Source organism: Eschscholzia californica, unplaced genomic scaffold (genome assembly GCF_041429995.1).
Source record: "Eschscholzia californica isolate CP2 unplaced genomic scaffold, dmEscCali1.0.p SCAF_7, whole genome shotgun sequence".
NCBI classification, from domain to species: Eukaryota; Viridiplantae; Streptophyta; class Magnoliopsida; order Ranunculales; family Papaveraceae; genus Eschscholzia; species Eschscholzia californica.
This window is the reverse complement of record NW_028238494.1, coordinates 205522-230890: the sequence shown is the minus strand read 5'-3', so window position 1 is coordinate 230890 and position 25369 is coordinate 205522. Positions and strand designations below refer to the sequence as shown.

Genomic DNA, 25369 nt, shown 5'->3' with positions numbered 1-25369 from the left:
ATTATGATTCTTTTTTTCTTCAATGTAAACTTTACTATTTATCAAACAAAAGTTTACAAGGAAAAGCAAAGGTTACATCAGCCAAGCACAAAAAAATTAAAAAGTAACGCGCATAAACCAGTTCTTAGTCGATTCCTTCAAATGCAGAGTAGCTTCTATAATACTACCTCCGTCCCATATTGAATGACCTAATTTCTATTTTGGATTGTCCCATTTCTAAAATAAAGAAAATGACTTTTCGCTCTTTCCAACAATACCCAATATTATAAATTTAATGACAACTTTATTTAAAAGTAAATTCAAATTTTTCATTGTAAATTACAAAAGTTAATGAGGTTACAATTGGAAAAACTATGTTATTTTTTAAAGTCAAATTTCAATTAATAATGTTCCCTTGAATAGTTGGGTTTTCAAAATAGGTCATTCTTTTGGGACTGAGGGAGTAGTAGATATCGAAGAAGACGAGAACTTCCACTCCTGCCATGAGTTAGTAAAGTTATAAAAAAACAACCCACTTCAAACTTCTGATGATGATGTCAATCCAAATCTGCTTTAATTACCACGACAAACTACACCTCTCCCAGATAGAGTGAAGATAGGAATTAAAACTTTCCACGAAGGCTTTGGACTTCCTAGGAGCGGAACCAAAAGGTTTCCAAGTTACCCTCCCCTCAGAGGAGAAATATCCAACCAATCTTTAGAAGAAAATGTGTTAGATACCTGGTAAATAGGGTTGCCAATTCAATTCGAGTTCGAAAACCCAATCGAGCCAGGAATAAATAGCAGTGAAACTGCTAAAAGCGGGAGGAGAGGTAAGTGATCGGTACCATTAAATAACAAGCAAGGAATTAAACTCGATTGTATCATTACGTCAACAGGGAGGGAGGATATTCCAACAATAAGTATCAGAAATAATGGGTTCTTACCAACCAATTATGTTGGATAAGGCAATATGGATACGAGGATTTGCACTAATTGATGCATGGGGTATTATATTTTTCAAACTCATTCTTTTTTATTTTCTTAGTGGCATTCTAATATGGTGGGGTTTCAATCAACTAATATTTAGACTAGCATTGCTACTCTGTTTTTACTTATTTGTTTTTCTCAATGGATTCAAGGTTGTTCTAATTCATTTCTAATTAATTGTATCAATTGGTTATCATAGAGTAGAGGAGTTTCGACCACTTCAGGGTTCTATCAGTTTGGAAACGTATGAGAAAACTTGGAGGAAAAATATTTAATTTATACTATAAAAAATAATCAATTTTTGTTTAAGATTAATACATAGACGACTAGGGGTGTCCGTTGGTTCAATATCCAATATGTTGGTGTCATCTATTACCAAACCGCGCGCTCATGGTTTGGTTAGTGATTTCTCAAACCATTACCAACCCGCTCATCAGCTCATGATTTGGTTCGGTTACCAACCAAACCGTCATTTGTTTTCCATGAAAATCGACGAATTGAGTTACTTTCTATCAAGATGACACTCCTTAAAAACTTGAAGAAACAATTAATCTGACGTATTAGAAACGTTTTTGTACATTTAAGACACGTGTAACCCACCGACTAAAACATTATATAGTAGCTAGGAACATTAATGATACATGGATCGTTTTAATCTAGTACTAGCTAGTAACATTATATTATAGTAGTGTTGTTGCTTTGTATGGGAAGTAGTTAACTAGTTATTCTTGTTTGTGACAAGAATGGGATAAGATAACACTCCTTAAAAACTTGAAGAAACAATGAATCTAACATAATACGTCGAAACGTTTTTGTACATTTAAGACACGTGTAACCCACCGACCAAAACATTATATAGTAGCTAGGAACATTAATGATACATGGATCGTTTTAATCTAGTACTAGCTAGTAACATTATATTATAGTAGTGTTGTTGCTTTGTATGTAGTGTTGTTGCTTTGTATGGGAAGTAGTTAACTAGTTATTCTTGTTTCTGACAAGAATGGGATAAAATATATGTATTCGTATGAATTATAGAGATATGATAGATAAGTTTTAGAAAAATTATGTATATATATATATAATTATATATATTTATTGAATCTGACTGGTTCGGTTTGGTTTCAATGGTTCCTAAAAATTACATCCGCTTACTGAACCAAATCAGCTGGTTTTTGCAAATCTACAACTGTACCAAACTACTCTTTGTTTTGTTCGGTTCGAAAATTGACTAGGCCGGTTCAAATTGGTTTGGTTTGGTCTATTTTAGCACACCTCTAGAAACAACGTGCAAAAATAATAATATTAAGACAAATTTATTTTTATAAGTGTTTATAATAACAACTTTTATTTCTTACAAGATTTAACTAAGTAAATTATTTAAAAAATATATTTGATTAATTATAATTATATAAAATTAAGTAATATAATTTTTTTTTTGAAACCAAGTGAAACCATTTTCTTTCATTAGTGACAAAATGACAATATTACATGGATGATAATTCTTATTTCTCTCCTCTGAAAACTTCATGAGAGTTACATACTGATGCAGGGGCACCCAGCGTGGACACTTTTGCCGTGGGCCTAACGGCCACGTAGGCCAATCGGTCATAATGATTAGATTTAGTAAAGTCCCAGTTTTGGTATGATTCGTATTGAATCTAGGTTTAGGAAATTATATTATTTCAGTATTTCCATTAATTGGAAAGTCTAGTTTGAGTCTATCTATTTAGGAAGTTGCAGTATTTCAGTATTTCCATTATTTAGGAAAGTCCAATTTGAGTCTATCTAGGAAAGTCTAATATCCTATTAAAAGGAGGTCCAGTCTGTCTTTTATTGGCATGTTGAAGAGAAAAACCAAATAAGTTTAATCAAGTTTATAGTTATTTCGAGTTATTTGTTCAATCTTTTATTGTTCTTCATTTACTTTTATTATCTTCTTTTAATTCCGCTGCGTTCTACATCATACCAAAATTTTGGGCTAATGATTCTGGAATTTTTTTTCCAGACCAGTTAAATCCGTATGAATCGTAGTCTATTCGTCAAGATGATTATATTCAATCAGATTATACTCATCAAGGGATAACGAATCGATGTTTATGTGCATCATGTTTGTACGAGAATAAGAATTCGTACGATTATCATTGGAATCTGGGAGAAACATTACGAGAAAACTCATCACAACCTCCACCCTCTTATTATCCGACCAAAACCGAACCACCACCATCACCACCACTTCCGTACTCTTATACACCACCTTCGTACTCGTATACACCACCACTGTACTCACCATCGTGTTCACCACCTCTAATATCAACTTCGCTACCACCACCACCACAATAGTCTTCTTTTTTTAGAAACGCGTCAATCGAACTATTATACACCACAACCGTCTCCTTATCATTACCAATCGTCACCACCACCAATATTTTATACACCAACACCTCCATCTTATTACTATTCCACGTTATATTCACCATCACCTCCATCTTTTTCTTGTCATACACCATATTCACCGCCACCTCCATCTTCATATTATTCTACATCTCAGCAAGAAGCAGAATGGAAGAACACTGAAAGAGGCCTCTTCTCCGTGTCACAGTTGGAACAATCGATCAACAACACAATTCAACAACTTCAAGAGCTCAACAACAACTTTAACGGTATGCTCCCTAATCCTAGTCCCGCAATTTCCCCCCTCGACACCACTTCTGCTCCACTTATCACCACATGGGACACACTACTACCAACACAAACCACAGTCACTTGTACTGGATCTAGGGTTTCTACATTTATCAAACATGAAATCTCTACAGAAGATGATGATTTAAAGAAACCGATGAGTACGATGATTCTAGTTCAAAAGGAAGAAGATGAATCCTGTAAGAGTATTGATAAGAAACTGGGTTTGGTAAAAGTAGAACCTAAAGAGTATGATTTACATATAAATCAACCCCAACCATTGATTGCAGCAAAAATTGAGGAATCAAGTGAATATCTTGATAAGAAAGTTGAAGTCCAAAAAAATAAAAAGTATTTTGTGTTGAATAAGTGTCCTGCTTTGGTACTAGTGATAAAACCTAATAATGATATGGTTTCCGATTACGAATCATCAGTTTCTGTCGATTTGTCAAATACTTCTCAGTTTATGGTTTTGCTTTCTCCTCCGTTGCCTTTTAATCGTCCATTCCCTGTAACTTTGCCTTATGATCTTCCAAACAAAAACAAAAATTTGAACCCACAACCATCCGTAGAAGAAGTGATAGATAATGGAGAGTTTCTTCACGAACTAGATTGGTTGTTGGTAGAAAGAAGTGCAATTTTGGGTATTTCTACATGTCAAAGAAATAAATTTGGGTTTAATGAGATTGTCTATTTCACTTTTCCACAAACCTGTGCCAAAGTTAGGAGTGTTTGGTTTTCTGCTAAACGGTCAGGACGAATTGGAAGGCTAGCACTTGAGTGGAGTAAATGTGTTACTCCACTTGTTAACTCGTCGAAGGTACAAGTTTTTGATCATTGTGTGGTGTCCATCGTACATGTGAAGAAAGTTGCGAATACAGATATTGGAGGATATGAAGTTATCTTAGTTGCGGATTTCCCTATTTCAATCAAAGAATTTGTGAGAATCCTTGGGAACCTTGCCCGTCACACGGTTAATGGTGTACTACACAACTTATTCTCTCTAGAAGATGCTCGGCTGGCTCATCCATTGGCTGAAGTACTAGAACAATGCAGTCAAGTCGAGCCCGGAACCCTTAAAAGTATGTTCGTTCGTCTTCGAGAAATTTTACAATGGTTGGCAATCTTTATTGACTCTCCTCGTGAGGATCCCACTGCTGACGTCGTCTTTGATATTATAGAAACCTTACTTAAGTACTTTACAATATTACAGGAGGATACTCACACCAATACTCAAATTCTTCCACTTTCTGAAAATTTTCATACTTTTATTTGGGAACCTGGTGATTTGTTTCTCTTTATTCATTCTCTACACTTTTATTCTTCGTATGATGGCCCAAACGTCGTTATGAGTATTCCACTTATTATTGAAAGAAGAGAGGCTAGAATCGTGATGGATTGGAAGATGAATTTCAAGGTTCGAGTTTTCATAGCGGACAATATAGTATTTGCAATCTTCTTCGTCAAACTACAAAATGATAGAAGATGTAGAAATTTATTGGACCTATATTCTCTACGATCGGTTTTTCAAGGATCTTTGCAACGTTGGATTCGATATGAAGTTGGTGTTTTGGCCCTTATTCTTCTTCGAATTTCCGGCAAATGTCGAACAAAGTGGGAATTACGGTTTGCCATGACAGAGTTCATCTTATGCGGGTGCATTACGTTATTTTCTTCCTCAAAACGGTTCGGGACGAACCTCGTGGGAGAAGGGGAAGCTGATGTAGGGGCACCCAGCGTGGACACTTTTGCCGTGGGCCTAACGGCCACGTAGGCCAATCGGTCATAAAGATTAGATTTAGTAAAGTCCCAGTTTTGGTATGATTCGTATTGAATCTAGGTTTAGGAAATTATATTATTTCAGTATTTCCATTAATTGGAAAGTCTAGTTTGAGTCTATCTATTTAGGAAGTTGCAGTATTTCAGTATTTCCATTATTTAAGAAAGTCCAATTTGAGTCTATCTAGGAAAGTCTAATATCCTATAAAAAGGAGGTCCAGTCTGTCTTTTATTGGCATGTTGAAGAGAAAAACCAATTAAGTTTAATCAAGTTTATGGTTATTTCGAGTTATTTATTCGTTCTTTTATTGTTCTTCATTTACTTTTATTATCTTCTTTTAATTCCGCTGCGTTCTACATCATGTCTTGATGTAGACGCAGCGGAATAATTAAAGAACAATAAAATAAACTAAGAACAATTAAAGAAAACGATAAACTAAACTTAAATTCTAAATAACTTCAATTGATTTTCTCTTCAAGGTGAATAATAACATAGGCTAGATCCCCTTTTATAAGATAATAAACCTTCCTAGATAGACTCAAACTAGGATTCCTAAAATAATAAACTACTCAAAGAAATAAAGAAATATCAAATTATAGTAACTTCATTTCTACTAAATAAACTACTATTATGACTTAATAGGGTGTGGGCACGCGTGGACGTGGGCCCACACGCCTATGCGCCTGCATCAACACCCTGTTCCCCAGAAGGTTCGTCCCGAACCTTTTCGATGAAGAAAACAATTTGATGCAACCGCATACGATGAATTTCGCCATACCGATCCTTAATTCCCATTTTTCACGAAAGTTCCTGAAAATTCGAAGAAGACAAAAATGGGCCAAAACTTTAGATATTTTCCCACGTTCATCTTCGTGAAGCTTATAAACCAAAACTTCATCACAAATTGTCACGTTTGGAACCACCTTAGCAAGTATATCACAAAAATTCAATTTTGTAGTAGAAGTATTTTGTGAAGCAAGAACCGGTGTCCTATTAATTTCTTCCTTGAATGGAAAGAATCGAGTAGGTGAAACCCCATCAAGGGACATTGTATCGAAGACGTGATCGGTATATTCCAATTGGTTCCATGAAGACAACCTAAAAGTTGTAATAAGTTCATGATAATGAGGAGGTAACACCAATGACGACACAATTTGATGTGGAAGAATTTTGTGATTCGAAACAACTCATTCTTCTCTCGAAATTATATACGGATCAAATAAATTGCCGGAGCTTGTGTTATTTAATTGGACCTCTTCTTTTTTATTTGTCTCAACGAATTTCTCTTCATCCCTCATTGAAAAACTAGTATTTATTTTATGAAGAAAATTTCTTTCAACAGTATCGACCATGGAGGTTGAAGGGTTTATGTATGTTAGTGGGAAATCCGGTGATAGTGGTGATGTAGGGTTGATGTGAATCGGGGTTGTGTTAGGTTGTCCAAGTAGGGAATTTGAAGTTGGTGTTGTGGTTGGAAGTGATAATGATGCTTGAATGGAAGTAGTAGAAGAAGGAGTAGTGGTAAAAGAGGGAGACTTACATATGCCTTCGATTTGTTTGGATAGCTTCATGATCGAATCATTGACTTGATCGAATTTTTCCATAGTTTCCTTCTTGTGATTTTCGAATTTTTCCATAGTTTCCTTCTTGTAATTTTCGAAAGCTTCTTCCAATTTTGTAACCGAGGATAACTTCTTGTTGATGTTGTCCCATTCGGAGGCAAAAGTTGGTGTCTTCTCTTTGATTGTTGGAGTAGGAACGGTAGAATTAACCATTGTGATTGGTTAAAAAAAAAATGGCTCTGAATACCACTTGATGGAGACGCAGCGGAATAATTAAAGAACAATAAAATAAACTAAGAACAATTAAAGAAAACGATAAACTAAACTTAAATTCTTAATAACTTCGATTGATTTTCTCTTCAAGGTGAATAATAACATAGACTAGATCCCCTTTTATAAGATAATAAACCTTCCTAGATAGACTCAAACTAGGATTCCTAAAATAATAAACTACTCAAACATAGAAACTTTAAAATAAAGAAATATCAAATTATAGTAACTTCTTTTCTACTAAATAAACTACTATTATGACTTAATAGGGTGTGGGCACGCGTGGACGTGGGCCCACACGCCTATGCGCCTGCATCACATACCTTTAAATGTAAAGTGCCTCACGAAGAGAAAGAAATTGACTAGACACCGACCCAATAAAATGACCCTAAAGGTCGAAGACGAAAGGATCCTAAAAATCACGGATTAAAAGACCCTAAAGGTCAACAAAAATGAAAAGTTTATTTTAATTAAATTAATATTTTAAAAACATAATTATAAAAATATTTTTTAATTTTATTAAAGTATAATATATTATTTATTAATTAAAAAAAATTTATATGCTTATTTCATGTTGTTAAGTTGTTTTTTTTAATAAACACTAAGAACAATGTGAAGCTTATAAATATAAATACTATATAGATCTATATATTTATCAATTTTCTAGAATTCACCGCATTGGTTGAAGAAGATAAATAGGAGAAAAGAAAAAGATGAAAGATGTTACATAAACAACGAAAAAAGAATATCAAAAAGATTATTTTATAAGTAAATTGTTAGTAACGACAGTTGGAGTCACATTTTAATGGTTCATATATTGTAAGAGCTTAAGAGCATCATTAATGTCTCCTTCATAATATGCCTCTACTAGAATAGTGTAAAACCGAGTAATTGGGACCATAATACGATCTAAAATGGTTTCCAACAACATTTTAGTCCTATCAAAGTGTTTTATTCTGTAGTTCAACAAAAAAAAAGTGTTTTATTCTGTAGAAAGTATAAATTAGCGAATTATAAGTAACATTGGTGTCATACGTTATGCTAATATTAGAAAAATAATATTTTAAAGAATTGAAATTTATTTTAATTAATTAATAATTTAAAAAAATTATTATAAAAATAATTTTTAAAATTTTATTAAAGGATAATTTATTATTAATTAAAAAAAACTATGTCTTATTTTATGTTGTTAAAATTTTTTATTTTTAATAACTAAAAACAATGTGAAACTTATAAATATAAACAAAATATAGATCCGGAAATTTATAAATTTTTTAGAATTCGCCGCATTGGTCGAAGAAGATAGAAGAAAAATACGAAGATGTTAAACAAATAACGAAAAAAAGAAAACGAAAATTTTTTACGTTATCCCCTTTATTGATATAGGAAACCATGAAGTTGAGCCAGATCCAATAATTTAGAAACTACTTTTTAATGGGGTTCGCTCGTTAGAGTTGAAAAATGAAACCTAAGAACTCATAAAGAGATGATGTTGTGATATTTGAACCCAAATGTTGGAGTTCTTTTAATTCGGGAAATAGTGAGTCTCTAAATCTTTGTTGTTTCCACGATTATTTTATAAGTACAATGTAAGTAATGATAGTTGGAGTCACATTTCGATCGTTCATATATTGTAGGAGTTTAAGAGTATCGTCATTTGTTTCATTCTTTACAATGTGCATCTACCAGAGTAGTGTAAGACAGAGTAATTGAGACCACACCACGAGTTGAAAGGGTTTTCAACAACAATTCAACTTAAGGGGTTTTTTTTAGGAGAGAGAGAGTGGGCTGACGTCACAAAGGTTTTTTCCCCTATCTCTCCTTTTTCACGAAAACCCTAGATTCATCTCTAAAATTATCAAACCTACAACCCTAATCTCCCATAAACAGCTTCCAATCTTCAATTTCTAGATCACAAGCGAACATAAAACAACCCTAGCCCCCTATACACTGTCGATCTAATCAATCGCCTGAAAATCGAAGAACTATCAAACTCAGAGGCTTGAAAAATCGAAGAACTATCAAACTCATCAGAAAGGGTTTTACTTCATAGGCATAAGGTATCAAAGGGAGGAATCAGCAAAAGCAGAGACGGCTAATCAACATGGCACAAAAACAGGGAAGATCTCTTATCTCTCCTTTTTATATAACTGATGTTATAGTCTCGTCTCCGTGGTTATTTTAATCTTTCAACTCCCCTATATAGTATCTTAGTATTCTCTTATAATCAAGAAGTCTCTCTCTCTCTCTCTCTCAGAGCCGTGTCATGGGGGGGGGGGGGGGGGGGGGGGAGGGGCGGGCAGGGCCTCCGCCCTGGGCCCCCCACCATACTGGGGCCCACTTCTAATATTTCCCATATATTATATAGGATTAAATTTTCAATGCACCTGTTGCATTTATACATGTGGCATAAAAAAGGACTTACCCAAGTTCCCAACACACTTTTACTGCGTGAATCAAGGCAATTTCCAACAACTTTGTAAACTTCCTATTTACTAATGAGTAACTTTTCTCTCTCTCTAGCTTTTTTTTCTCTCTCTCTAGCTTTTTTTTCTCTCTCTCTCTAGCTTTTCTTTCTCTAACAGACTAACAATTAATATATATAGTTAGGCTAACAATTAATTACGACTAAATAGGAATATTTGGAATTTCCCAAATCTAATTAAGATATCACCTCCCAAATCACGTTATTTTTCTTTTTTGAATATTTCCTTTTTGGGTTGATCTGGGATTATGTTGTTATATATTTATAGACTTTAATCAATATCACCATTAGAAAAAATTCTCTTCTTTCACCTTTGAAACTAATTGAGGAATTCTTTCTTGGCTATTCTTTCCGTATTCATTAATAACGAATTCAATCACCCAGGTATGTATTTATTAGTTGGTTTTTCATCAAATTTTCAGTATCATGTTTAATAAAAAAATTTTACTCTTTTTTATCAGAGAGTATATATTTTATTACTTTTTTTTTTGATGAAGGGAGTATATATTTTATTACTTGTTCTTCATCTATATTTTCAGCCAATGGCGCCAAAAAAATACAAATCTGGAAATATGAAGAGGCAAGAGAAAAAAAAAGAACAACAATTGATTCAATCACAAAGAGGAGCTCTTGATAGGTTCGTTATAAGAGAGCAACAATTTCCAACTCAAGAGTTATTACATGAGAGAGATAATGAAGACTCACTTGAAATTCCTGCAGAAAAAGAAAGTATTGATGATCATGATATGATTCATGGTAAGAGTTCTGAAAATATTGTAACTGACGAAGAATTTGATGTTGATGTTCCTAATGATGATATCGGAGACTTTGTGGATGAATCAACCAATCCAAATCCGGATATTGGAGACTCTGTGGATGAATCAACCAATCCAATTCCGGACAATATCAATGATCCGGGAACTTGGGATAGTCTTGATAGAAAGTGGAGAGATTTATTAGCTGAAAAAGGTCCGACTAGAGACCTGTCATTAAAGAAGGGCCCCAAAGATCAGAAAAATCGACGTTTTTCTTCAGAATTTTACACTAGACACTTATCAAATGGAGAAAAACATGATAGAGTTTGGCTTGTGTACTCAAAGGATGTTGATAAAGTATTTTGCTTTTGTTGCAAATTATTTAAGAAAAAAGCATCAAAAAATCAGTTAGCAAGTGACGGCTATGGAGATTGGAAACATCTTTCTGATAGACTTAAAGAGCATGAACTTAGCAGTGATCACATAGCTAACATGGCTACCTGGATTGAACTACAACTTAGATTTCAAAAGAAACACACAATTGATCAAGCTGTACAAGACTCAATTCAGAAAGAAAAAGAACACTGGAGATTATTATTGCAAAGGTTGATTTCAATAGTAAAATATCTCTCAAAGTATAATCTGGCGTTTCGTGGAACCAACCACAAGATTGGTCAAAAAAGCAATGGAAATTTTGTGGGTCTTGTTGAGATGGTGGCAGAACATGATCCATTAATGAAAGAACATCTTCGTCGAATTGAAAACAATGAGGTCCGACATCATTATCTTAGTAATGTCATTCAAAATGAGTTGATAGAGTTATTATCTTCTAAAGTTAGAGATGCAATCCTTAAAAAGGTTAGAGAAGCTAAATACTTTTCCGTTATACTTGATTGCACTCCTGATATGAATCACCAAGAACAAATGACTTTGGTTTTGAGGTGTGTTGATATGTCTGCTAGCCCAGTAAAAGTAGAAGAATACTTTGTACAATTTTTGATTGTCGATGATACGTCTGGATCTGGACTCTTCAGAGAGTTACAATCAGCATTAAAGAGTTTTGATCTTGAGATTGATGATGTGCGGGGTCAAGGGTATGACAATGGATCTAATATGAAAGGGTGCAAGCAAGGTGTTCAAAAAAGACTTTTAGATATAAATTCGCGAGCATTCTACACTGCATGTGGTTGTCACAGTTTGAACTTAACTTTGTGTGATGTAGCTAATTGTCATGGGAAAGCAAAAGATTTATTTGGAGTAGTACAACGAATTTATTCTTTGTTCGCAAATTCTACAAAGCGTTGGCAAATTTTAAAAGATAATCTGAAAGGATTTACTCTAAAATCATTGTCGACTACGCGTTGGGAGAGTTGTGTTGAAAGTATTAAGGCAATCATAACCAACCTCTACAAATCAGAGAAGCTTTACTTCAACTGGCAGAAAGTGACAATGAACCTAAAATAAAGAGTGAAGCAGAATCAATAGTAAGATTTGAATTAGATAATTTTGAATTTCTACTAAGTATTACTATTTGGTACAAGTTATTAGTAGCAGTTAATAAGGTAAGCAAACGTTTGCAGACAAAGGACATATATATTGATGTTGCTATGGAGTTAATAAAAGGTTTGATTGTTTATCTGAAGATGTATAGAGAAAGTGGATTTCAAGAGTCCATGGTTGATGCTAAGAAAATGGCTATTGAAATGCAAGTTGACCCAGTTTTTCCTCAGAGGCGTGAAATCCGTCGAAAAAGACATTTTGACGAGACATGTGATGGATCATCACAATTACTTCCGCAATCTGGTGAGGAAAATTTTAGACTTCATTATTTCATCTTATTAGTAGATCAAGCTATTGGTTCATTAGAAAGAAGATTCGAACAATATCAAAAATATGAGAAAATTTTTGGCTTTTTGCTAAGACCGGAAAAGTTAAGCGGGTATCATGTTGATGAATTAAAAGCTTGTTGTCATAATCTTTCAAATAGTTTCAGGAAAGGAGAACATTTTGATGTTGAAGCAGATGACTTGTTTGTGGAGTTGAAACTCTTACAAACTATTTTGCCAAAAGAAATTACCAAAGCTAATGATGTCTTAAATTTTTTGAAGAAGATGAATTGTTTCCCAGCTAGTAGCATTGCTTATAGAATATTATTGACTATACCAGTCACAGTTGCATCAGCAGAGAGGAGCTTCTCAAAGTTAAAACTTTTGAAGTCCTACTTAAGATCGAGCATGTCGCAGAACAGGCTAAATGGATTAGCTTTGCTTAGTATCGAAAGTGAATTTTTGGACAAGATTGATTACGAATGTTTAATTGATGATTTTGCTTCAAAAAATGCAAGGAGAAGTAATTTCAAGTAAAAATTCTCGCTTTAAATGTTTTCCAAGATACATTGTTAATTAATTATTAAATTATTTGTTATCTTTTGAAGTCCGAATTATTTTAAGTTTTGTTTTTATTTTACGTATAATTTTTTTATACACCTAGCCAAAATTTTGCCCCGGGCCCCCGAATTCTCAGACACGGCTCTGCTCTCTCTACCTACTCATAATCTTTGTTTCAATCTTAGAGGGCAGAACTCTTTCCACCCATTGCATGTTTGTTTTTAATGACCGATTTAACTCATTTGAACCCCGAGAATTGATTATTAGGTATTGTCTTCCAGGGATCGAACTGATTGCTCATCAAATGAGTTTTTATCTTCTCCACCTGAAGTCAATAAATAAACAAACCCAAATTTTAATTTTTCTCTTCAATCTTGCCAGACCTCTAAGGTCATGTACCGCTATTGTATATCATGATTTCGACTCTGTCAGTCTTCTTATCATGTTGAACATTTATGTCTACTTCGATCATATATCTTCTCCTAGTTATATAGTGTTTCCATGTGGTCAAACTACTTACAATCGATTTGATAGGCCATCCATTCTAGTTTTATCCACCTTTAACCGATATCAGTTTAGGAACATTAATCGTTCATTTGCTAGCCACCTACGCCTTTCAATCAGACTAGTAATTAAAAGCATATATCTAAACTTTCCCTTCGATCCCGGTCAGCACCCTACGTTGTATATTAATATCCATCTTCGTTGTGCAGTTTATGTTACTTATCTTCCAGCTCACTTTTTCTTGAGAAAATGTGTCTTTGGTGATATCTTATAGATTTATCTCTGAATTCGAGTTCTGTAACATGTTCACTTCCACCCCTTTACGCAATTTTATTGCGATCTTTTCTCGGATTAGCAGGGTATTCATACTCGGGCTATGACGGCGATCCCATTTCCCAGGTGTCTGAACTGTTTCTACATTGTAGAAATCGATCGGATATGGTCTCTGTACATGGAGAATACTGGCGGGATAACCCGGAATCATCCTATGATTCCATCTTGCAGACACCCTCGTTTCTTCCAGAAATTTTGGGTGTATGTTTAATCCATTTTAAGTGTTACAAGAAGTTAGATACGAGCTTCATCTTTATAGCTACAAGACGGACTCTCAAGATTAAATTTGGTATCTTACTCAAGAAGAGCTGCCAGCCTTGCAAGCTACAGAATGAAGACTGCTCTACAAACCGAAGTTATACTATGCACCTCTTCCGTTGTGATATTTTGTTGTACTACTTTACTTATTGTATTTGTGTTTTTCTTCTTACTTTATTGTAATAGACTCTTTTATGTTAATGTATTCCCTTCAACAAAAAAAAAACAACATTTCAACTTTGTTTAACTGTTTTACCTTGTAAAAAATTTAAATTAGCGAATTATAAGTTACAGCATTTGGTGTCTTGCCATATGTGAATATTAGAAAACTAATATTTTAAAGCATTGAACTACGTTGTTGCTTTTGATATCATTCGTTTTATTAAATAATAATAATTTTGTTTAACTCTTATATTGATATAAAAATAATAATTTATTTATTTTTATATAATTATAATGAAAAAAATTATCTGTTTTTAAATAATTTAATTAGTTAAATCTTATAAAAAATGATTTTTTAATAAAAATTTATGAAAAATAATATATTTAATATTATTATATTGTTTGGTGCACGTTGTTCTCGCATAAATCTTTCAAAATTTTAATTACTTTTTTTATATTATTTATATAAATATTTTTCTCCTCCAAGCTTTGTAATACGTCTCTGATGTGGCGTGAAAATGTCACATTTAGATCACTTAACTTCGATGATTTAGTTCATTTCAGGTTTTATTTCTTATTATTATGTGTTTTTCTTGTTGTCTAGCTTATTTGGAGTTTGACGTTTGATTCGGAATAAAACGAAGCGATTCATCACATTTTTATCTCATGTGGACGAGGGTTCAGCAAAAAGAGCATCAAGGGTATTTTGGTCATTTTAGTCAAAACCCGAGGTCAAATGACAAGAGGAGTCAATGATGAACCTGACGGCAAAAACGGAAGCCCGACCGGAGTTCGGAAGGAGAAGTTATGAAAGAAATAAATTGATGGGCATTTCGGTCTTTGCTGAAAATGAGAGGACGTAGAGAAAATGATAAAGGCATCCCCTTGGTTTCTTAATCAAAGCCCAAAACCCAAGCCCAAAACTCTAAAGAAGAAGGATGAAGAATATTTTATGAGCACCCCAAGACCAAGTCAATGGCCTTAGACGAAGTCAAGGCTTTTGGTTTTTTGAGTTTTGGTAGAAAGAAAAGAAAAGAAAAGAATAAAAGTGATTTTGGGAGATTGAAAACACTAGGGTTTGCTAAGGAAGAACTAGGGTTCTTGGAGATGGTTCCGGGTATTTCTTTCATGTTTTTCTTTATCTTCTTCCCGTTTGTTAATTGTTTCACCATGTCTAGCTAACTCTTTTATACGGGTACTCATGAGACATGATTTGATATGTGATGAATGACTTATTATTTGTTTACATGTTAGTTCAATTTAGTTCGTCTAATTTTATGAATTACAAGTTTTGATCTTCATCGTCTATTGACATGCATATAGTTTGATAATGCGTGCTTAGTTTTGATAAAATAATGAAAAAACGGGCTATATGCAAAAACAAGGCCCTAATAGTGTTACTGAAGGGAATTATACCCTTATACTAGTGTTTATAGCGGATAACGACATCTAATGTCTAACACTAGTATCCCCAAGATCATCATGCAAAACTAGTAATCAACCAATAAGAAGATAGTAGATTACCTTAATCGCTATTTCCCTCGAACTAGTTGTATAGATTAAAGAAGACCAAGAGCTTCAAACGTGCTCCTCTACTTGGGACACCGAATAGTGTATTTAATCTCCCTCCTTGAAAGCTCGCTAGCACTCCAATGGTAGTTTGATAATAAGAAGACCTTCTTCTTGCTTGACTAGAAGATAGCTTGGGAATTAGCTCACTTTCTCCTCTCTACTTGATGTGGTAGAGTAAGAAAGCTTAGAGAGAAATTCCACCCCTTATTCTCTGCCCTAAGAGTGTTTATATAGAATCCTAATAAGAATTCACCTCCTTTTAGGTTTCCTAAAACACCCTTTAGAATAAGATTTAGGGAAATAGTCGAAAATAGCAACTAGTTGATATTTTCTCAATTCCCTAAGGAGATGACGTCCAAACCCAGCCAAAATTGACATATTTAATGTGCATAACATAAGGAAACGTCCCTCCAAAAATCAGCCCAATCCGAGCCCTAAAAGTGCCCGAATCGGCCTAGACCCAAAACCCTTATTTCGGGCCTTTTTGCTATCTTTTGCCCAAATTCTATTTAGGCCTGTGAGATATGTTTATGGGACATTCCCAATGTTATATCACACTCCCACTAGTCATATCATCCGATTGAATACCCATTCTTATGTGTAACCCGATGTAGGATCCGATCGAAGTTAGCCACGAATTACTTCGTAATTCGACGATCGTAGTTGGCTTCTAGCTAAACGCTACGACCCCTAAATCAATCGGACTTGATGATCTTCTTCATCAATTGTCCTAGCCGACATATTGCTCGCATTGTCATCTTGGTCGAAGCACATCTCCTTCAACTCCTTCAGACTCCCACTTGGACTTAGAACAAGTGCAATGCCTCGATTCCCGTGTCAATTTAGTATCCCATCTGATACGTCACGTCATTCAGACTTTCTTGATATCCGAGTACAACTGTTAAATACAAACGATTAACTCCTAATCCATTTGAGCGTGGCCACGCATTTTTAGTTGCTACTCATCAAGTGGCCTTGAGACACTTTGTACCTAATGTGATTAGGTTGACACAATCTATTCTTGCGCTCCCACTTAACTTCATGTCTATCCTGTCATTCCCAGTATCCGTCTTTATAACCTCCTTTTACGGCGCGGCGTTTGACGGAACCAAAGTCGGACATTCCTTTCATAAGATGAGTGGAGCACTCATGTTTTGAGGAATCTCTCCAATTGTCTTTATGAGAAGTATTGACGTTCATCACGAGTGATGTACTTCTCATTTGAGGGTTATCCAGTGTATAAACCTTTTACACACCCACGTAGTCGAATAGAATATACTATTCCTATAGCCCATGAAACTGCGCTATCCCATCGACTCCCGTGCTAGTCTTCGTGAGTCATTGTTGTCCATGCAATGACCTGGACCAGGGATTTGATAATAAATATTCCAAGTTCACTTAATAGGGTTTCATTCATCAGATCATGTATCTGAAAAACCTATTCGGAATGTTTTATTATCAATGGACTGTCGTTTAAACACTAAACCAAATTTAGACGACTTGTGAAATAACTCTATTATTTCTGATAACGAGAGTTGTAAATCTGAGCCTCTTCCGTAAAACTCTTTTTACCCACTCAGTTTTACTTGTCGAGGTTTAAAATTATACCTCATGCCTTTAGACTCGTGTATGACTCTCATACTTTGTCTTAGGTGACAGTTTAGTTTGACTACGGATGTAATCCGTTTAAACTTTGCTAATTATCAATTAATTTGAAGACCGTTATCTTCAACCTTGATAATTTCTAGTAACTTTCACCAGAGTTAAGGCTTTTAATTCTTTATGTAGTATTTGCAACAGTTCCCGGCTTAAAACACTTTTAGCCTACTTTCCTTCCATGTCTGGAAGTTTGCTACGATGACATGTTCAACTTCTGTACTACTTCATCCTTTGGCCTTCTAGGATGTTTCCAAGTAGTGTTTCGGTTTTGAAATCCGAATTTGGATATTCAAATGCTAATCATATCCAATATGATTGACTTTATGTATTCGAACATAAATCTCTCTCTCATGCTTGTTTGCTACATCGGTGTCTTTTCAAACTCCGATTTAGCAACGCTCTTAGTCATGAGTTTTGGGTCAAAATTCTTTTAGACTTTCCGAGTTTTAGATTTCTGTTTCGGATCTCAAGCATCTCAGCGTACTGAGTCTCTCCAATCCTATCATCCTTTTGATCTATGCTTATAGATCTTCAGATGCCCAAAATGGCATTTCATCCTTGTGTGTGGTCCTTTTATTGAGTCAATGTGTTCACTGTTACACAACATCTTATGTCGTACTCAATCTTTTGTATGTACTCAGCATACGGACCCGGAAGGTTTGTTTCTCCCACTTACCTTCTTGAAACTCGTGATTCAAGATTTTCTTCATTCCTCAGGAATCAAACTTCTTTGATTGCCTTTTTGAATCGAAGATTCTAACTCTTGCGTGCTTTTAATCTGTCGATAGATTTCTGAAGCATGCCTATGGACATAACTTGATTGGAAGAATCTTATTCTTCTTGTCTAGTTTCGGGAAACATAAATGTTTCCATCCTTCTCAGTTTTCTACTTTGGAAAACCAATTTAGGTCTTCTGTTGACTTAAATTATCAAGTTTCATGTCTTGACGAGATATGGATTCCACGATGATTTTGGCTTCTAGCCAAAATCTAGAGTCAGTTTCCGTTTCTGCGCAGGTCTTTTATCTCTTCAGAAATAACCTTTATTTTCAGAGTCTTTAAGATTTTATTTTGACCTTTCAGGGCTTTTGAACAACAATTTGGAATTTTCTCAACTACTTTGAGATATTCCTTTAGAGACACTTTCACTCGCTTTGAGAGTTCTCCTGCAAATGACATTCGCTTTTGTGCGGTGGGTTTACAAGATCATATCTTTAACCTTTCCTTTTCCGAGGAGCCGCAGTTTGTTGCTCTTGGTCGAATTTAATCGTCTTGTACAAGTTTCATGATTGTTCTTCATGACCCTCCATGATTTTTCTCATGATCGAATTAAATCGACTTGTACTTTTCTCCCACTTATTCTTGTAATAATTAGTACTTTTCTCCCAGACTACTAGGTGTGCTAATTACTAGAAGAATACTATCATGAGCAACAAACACTTTGTTCTCTTGATTGGTTGTGGAAGAAGCCCAAATTTCTTTCAAAAGAAATCGCGTCAGATATTATCTAGTTTTGTAACGCTTATTACAAGTGTAACGCTTTTTACAAGTTCTAGCTTTAGACGGAATTTTGGTAGTTTTGTGGGAAGCTATGTCTAGACTTAATGGATTTTGGAGGATAGAGTTTGATTCATGATCTTCATCTTAATCCTTTTGAACACTCCAAATATGAATAGGTTAGAAGTACGTTTGACGATCAATCTCTGTTTTTCACTTAAGACTTTATTTCTTGTGAGTTGATTCATGTTTTGGTTATTTGAACCTATCTTGTAGGTGTTTAACCAACTTTAGAATCCTTAGGTATAGTTTGTTTAATTTAGCACTTTTAATAACATCTCAATTTAGAAATAAAGTTCTTTATTGATTCTCCATAATACCTAGTACAGAGATGATGTTAAAAACTAGAAAAATGCTTAATTTAGATTAGTGCCTAAAGTAGACTTCGATCCCTTTCAGCATCCTTAGCCGTCGAGGCTTTTGCTCCCTCTTGGATCTTGTCTTCCTTAGCCAAATACTCAGTTCCCAGTTGCACCTGTCCATTCACAATGATAGGGCAATTTAAGGTATCACATACCAAAGTTTGGGAATTTTACAATATTTGATGAGTTAACTGTTTATACCTGAACTGGAAGCCACTGTTCCATTCTTCTTGTCCTCCAAGAATTTAGGGCAGTTTCTTTTCCAGTGGCCCTTGCCATCATAGTAGAAACATTTGGTGTCAGGAGGAGGACCTTTGTCTTTAGGTTTGGCAACCCGTTTGCCTTTCCCTTTTGACGCAGTTTTCTTCTTCTGTTTTCCACCGTTCTTAAACCCTTTGTCCTTTTGTACCATAAGAACGTCCTTCTTAGTCTCCACTATAACGACGTTCTTTTCGGCTGTTAGAAGCATAGAATGAAGTTCCTCTAACGTTTTATCCCATCCATTCATGTTGTAGTTCATCTTAAACTGATTAAAACCACTATGGAGGAAGTGAAGGATAGTGTCAGTAGTCGTCTGTTGGCTATAAGGGAAACCTAGTTTAGCCAGCTTGCCCATGAGCCTGATCATTTGACGAACATGAGGCCCAACTGGTTTTCCCTTTTCAAGGCGCATGTCCATAATTGCTTTAGAGGTTTCAAACCTCTCCAATCTCGACTGTTTCTGGAACATATCCCGAAGTTGTCGTATCATGGAGTAAGCATCCATGTCTATGTACTGCTCTTGCAGAGTCGGTTTCATGGTTGCTAGCATTAAGCAAGTTACAGGCTCTGCCTTTTTCCGCACACTCCTTTCTTCATCTATCTCTTCTTTAATTGAATTATCATCCAATACAGGAATTGGAGATCTAGTACATGTTGCTTTCCTTCCATCCTGAGAACTATTCCCAGGTTCCTCTCCCAATCAAGGAAGTTGTGCTCATTCAGCTTCTCCTTGTCGAGAAGTGAGCGAAAGTTGAAAATATCTTTTGTCATCTTTGAACTACATAAAAGAAATGGCAAAGTTTTAAAACTCGTTATCATTTTGAAAAACTTAGTTTTCCCACATTATTCAATAAAAATCGTCCCCGATTGAATAAGTGATTCCAAGATCTCAGTTCTGCGGAGTAAAGCGGACGAAGGCCCTACCCTTTGACTCCGTCGTTCCGGGTGAGTGAACTACTTCACTTATCATACCTTATGACTCTTGGTTGATAGATTTCATTAATGAATGCCTAATTTATCCTTTTGCCTCGAGTATCCAAGACTCTCTTGCTGATCTCGTTGAGTAGAACCATTTAGACGTGTAGGCCTCTTTTATAGACCTACCCGCATTGTCCCAAGCTAGAGGAGGTACTCTGCGAAGGCCGACCCACCTTCCTCGAACAAAGGACGCAACGAGTGTCTTAATCTGGATAGGCGATTACTCAAGATTACGTTTTTGGGGACTTTTACGCTAGTCTGGCGTTTGTTATAGTGAACTATTTATCCTAACTAACATCCACGACATAAAGCGTAAATAAGTAAGTAAATGCGCGCGAGAAAATAAATCAAGCAGACATGGATCCTAGTATGGCCCCTAACCTAGAAGATCTAATCTCCAATGGTTTGCTTCTTGTTTCGCCTTTTGGTTCGTCTAGATCTCCATCTTTGAACCTCCATTGATTTCTCCCACTCGCCTTTGGATTCCTTCCTTGAGTTTCTTCAATGGACTCATAGACCCTAAACTCTAATTACAAGACTTTAACGATTCGCAGATCGTATAAACTTGAAATTAAAATTAATTACAAATATGCACCCATCCGTGCTTAAAACAAGAATATAGAAATAAATCTATGGCCATACTAGTTTCCCGCATTCACATCACATGCATTCATATAATATATTAAGGCTAAGAATTATATATGCATGATTATCTTGGGAGACACTTTGTCGACATCACATGTCACATTACGAACCTAAGTCTAAATTCGAAGAATTCGACCAACGGTGCGTTCCAGTGTTATCTTTTATGATTTCTAAAATCAACTTCAAGAAAAACTCAATTTTTGGGTTTTGAAAGCCCGGGTCTATTTCGGGAAAATATTGGTTCGATTCGTAATGATTTCATAAATCAATATAAAGAGAAATCCGTTTTTGGCCTTCTGGATGGCCCGGATTTATTTTGGAATTATTTGGTTGGAATCGGAAGAAAATTTGGCAAAAACTCCCACTCGAATGATGCTCCCTATTCGTGGTCCGAAAAGCCTCGAAAAAGCCCGGGACATGTCCTAGACAAGTCCCGGCCCAAGCCCACAAAAGGGCTCGGACAAGGTCCGGACATAGCACGACCCATAGGGCCGGCATGTCCTGGCCCGGTCTATCAAGGCCTGGTCTCGTCCTGGCCGGAGCCAGGACGCTAGTCCATGTACCAGACGCGTCTGGTGCTGGACCGGACCAGCACTAGGTGTCTCGGACCTCCCAGACACATCTCCAAGACGCGTCTGGTCGAGAGCTCTGGACGCGTCCTAGATGCGTCCAGGAAGCTACCAGTGCAGCTTCTGGTCGCGTCCTAGACGCGTCCTAGCTGCTCTGGACGCGTCTCCAAGACGCGTCCAAATGCTTCCATCACAGCTGGTGGTCGAGTCCTAGACTCGACCTGGACGTGTCTCCAAGACGCGTCCTAGCTGCTGTGGACGCGTCTCTAAGACGCGTGCAATAGCATTCTGGTCGCAATTGCTGGACGCGTCTCAGCAGCTGCTCTGGACGCGTCTAGTGGACGCGACCAGCAGCTTCTGTCCGGCAAGGAAGCTTCCTGGCCGGACACTAGGGTTTCCAAAACCCTAGTTTCCATTTTTTTTTTTTTTTTTTGCAAATATCTATTTGCTAACTTCCAAATTTTGAAATCCTTTTAGAACACTTCCAAAATTATTCAAAACTTTTAGAAATTTTTAAAATTTCCAAACTTTGTTTTTGGGAGTTTCTTAAAACTCAAAACAATTCTTTTAGAATACTTCTAAATTCCAAATTTTTTGTTTTTGGGAGTTTCCTAAAACTCAAAAACAACTCTTTTAATCAACCAATTTTGGATCAAAATTCTAGATTTTTGAAACTTTTTCAAGAACAATTTTGAAAACCAATTCAAAATCAATGAAATTCAATGTTTTGAAATACTTTCAATCATCAATTTTGATTTTAATTTGAAAAACTAATTGAATCATATTCATTGTAATCAAATTATGAGTTTGAAGTACTTTTAAAACACTTTTAAAATACTTTATAAACTCAATCTATCAAACTATTAAGCATATCAAATATCAGTTAGTTCGATTCTTAACAAAAACTAGTTAATTGCAAGAGGCTCTGACGCCACTGAAGGGAATTTGATGTGACACGAAAATGTCACATTTGGAGAGCCTAACTTAGGCTAATTAGTCCTTATCGAGTGTTATCTGATGAGCCTAAAATTAGGTCTTTTCCCGCAAGTATACGGGGTCAAGTTATAGTATTTATAATAAGATCGAGTATCGTCCCAAGGGATAAGTAGGCAATTTCGGAAATTAACGGCGAGTTTAGCTCAATAATTAAAATGTCAAAAGCTAACTTAGACTACACACACACCCCACATATAAAATTGATGATTGTTATGTAAGAAATAAGAAAACGAATAAAACTAAATAAACTAACTAAGAGAGGGGAGAAGATATCTAAGGTTATAAAATCCACCACATAATTTCACTTTATAAAACAAGCACTTAATCACTTAAATCTCTTTTGCTTTACTCGGGATCCAATATAATGAACTATTTGGATTCCGGATGATATTCTAGATAAAACAATTTTATAATTAAGAATGTATGATTGACTACCATATAAAACTAATTTCCTACACTATCATTCAAGATCTAAAAGGCATATCTCATCTAATAAATCAATAAAAGCATGAAATATCTAATTATAATACATGAATGATAATAAGGTTATAGAATCAACATGAAATGACAATCAATAGACATTGAAGCACATCAAAGGATTTAATTAATCAAGAACAAGTATTATAAAGATCCAAAATGGGTTTCATTCACAACCTTAGATTGCTAAATTAACTATACATGAAATCTAGAATAACATTCATTGACATTGTAAAATAAATGAAAATACTAAGAAATTAATGGAAAGAAATCACCAAGAATGCTCAAATTCCATATTCCCATGTATCTCCAATTTGTCCAAGATTTGCTCCATTTATGCTCAAGAATGTTACTCCAAGAAATCCAAGTAATAGCTATTTTATTGCAACCCAAATAAGAAAAAGGAAGGGAAAGGAAGAAATTAGATCTAGAAAGAAGTTGGAAAGAAGAGATGAAGAGGGTTAGAAATGGTGGAAGAATATGGAAGAAAGAAGGAGATGACTATTAATGGTAGAAAGAATAGTGGTAGAGAAGAAGATAGAAAAAGATGGATTTAATAGAAGAGGGATTGAGTAAGAAGAAAAGAGAGAAAGAAATAGGTGAGAAGAAGTAGAAGAAAAGAATGGAGGATTAGAGTTAGAAGATAGAAAGAGAAGTGGCTTAGAAATTAGGTAAGGAAGCCATTTGAGAGGGTTGTTGAAGTCTAGGTTTTAATGGAGGAGAAAGGGACTTATTTATAGGTGGGTTTTGGGTTTTTGGTGGGTTAAATGGTAAAAAGGAATAAAAGAGAGGGTTAGTTGTGGGATTTTAGGGTTTAAAAACATAAAAACCCTAAAATGAGGGTATACCCCGGCGGCTAGGGTTTGGCTGGGTTAGGGTTTGAGAGTTCGGGCACTTAAGTGCTTCTCGGCTACTGAATGAATGCCCGGCAGCAGCTAGTGACCGTTAGATCTGAGGAGGCGCGGATCTGGATGGACGGGAATGGGACATGTGGCCGGGTGTAAGTTAATACAAAGCTTCGGGCAACACGGTAGTAGATAAATGATGGAACGATCAGCAGCCACACGATCTCAAAAACGCGGAAGGGAGCGGCTAAGATTAAAACGTGAGATCGGGGTGTACGGAGTTAAGTTGCAACGGGCTACACAGAAGCATCAACCGTCGATCTGGGACACGCGGAGAAGAACGGTCAAGATTAAAACGTTGAAGTGGGACTATCGTACTAACTTGCAACGCGCTCCACCGGATCATTCTTATAACGGCCACTTCGATGCTGAGCGCTAACACGGGAATTAGATACACCCGCCTCCAAAACGCGCCACGTGTTTTCCCGTATACCGCGCGCCAGAAGCATGCCCGAAGATGTCCCGAGTGTTGACCAAATGTGCACCAATTGTTGACTGACTTTGACTTTGCATATTTCACTCATCCGAACTCCGATTTGACTTCCGTTTTCTCCTACGGACTCGTCTCGACCTCTACTTTCCAACCACGCACTGACCTTGGCCAAATTTTCAGAATGTCCTTGACTCCAAATGACCAAAATACCCTTCATGCACCTTTTCCTCGTTTTTAACCGTTTTTCACACCTAACTCCACAAAACACACTTAATCAAGAAAACCAACCATTTTATTATAATAAAGACTCGAAATCGACTAACTCGACTAAATTAAACGACTCTGATGGGACATTTTCATGACCCATCAAACATCCCCAAACTTAGATTTTGCTAGTCCTCGAGCAAAACAAAATAAAAGAAAAACCTAACTCACTTTCAGAGGAATCCCGGTTGCATTTAGCGTATGCAACAAGCCGTTAAACCCCTAGGTTGCCCTAGTGGACGAGTGTGGTCTCGTGAGGGTTTCCATAGATGACACCCACAAACATCATGGTTTCAAATACACAAGGGTCCAAAATCCAAATCGTAGATAAGCATGATTGATATAGTAAAGGGTTTAAGCATGTCAAAACATAATGAATCAAGTAAACAAGTTCATGTGAAAGCTAAAGACCCCTTCACTAATGATCTTACCCTAAAATGCAAGTGTCATACCATAATAAGCACATCTATGTTCCGAAGTCACAAAACCTTGATTCCCAAGTTGGTACATTTCGCCTCGACTTCGGCCTCACGGACATACACTCC

General features: G+C 35.7%; 1 protein-coding gene and 1 long non-coding RNA gene across 2 annotated transcripts; one reads left to right on the top strand and one right to left on the bottom strand.

The window, feature by feature from the left end:
* Window positions 1-5867: 5867 nt before the first annotated feature.
* LOC147530374 (uncharacterized) lies at window positions 5868-7581 on the bottom strand. The gene is made up of 2 exons (XR_015229251.1): window positions 6972-7581; window positions 5868-6241 (listed from the first exon to the last, which is right to left on the bottom strand). It is a non-coding gene; the product is annotated as an uncharacterized LOC147530374 (long non-coding RNA).
* Window positions 7582-12110: 4529 nt separating this feature from the next.
* Window positions 12111-12866, top strand: LOC147530373 (uncharacterized). Its single transcript, XM_086651363.1, has one exon. It carries the CDS (start codon window positions 12111-12113, stop codon window positions 12864-12866), a length of 756 nt encoding a protein of 251 aa, XP_086507489.1.
* Window positions 12867-25369: the final 12503 nt, after the last annotated feature.

Bases quoted from the DNA above. Each gene is read 5' to 3' on its own strand.
- LOC147530373 (XM_086651363.1), top strand. From the start codon at position 12,111: ATGGAGTTAATAAAAGGTTTGATTGTTTATCTGAAGATGTATAGAGAA.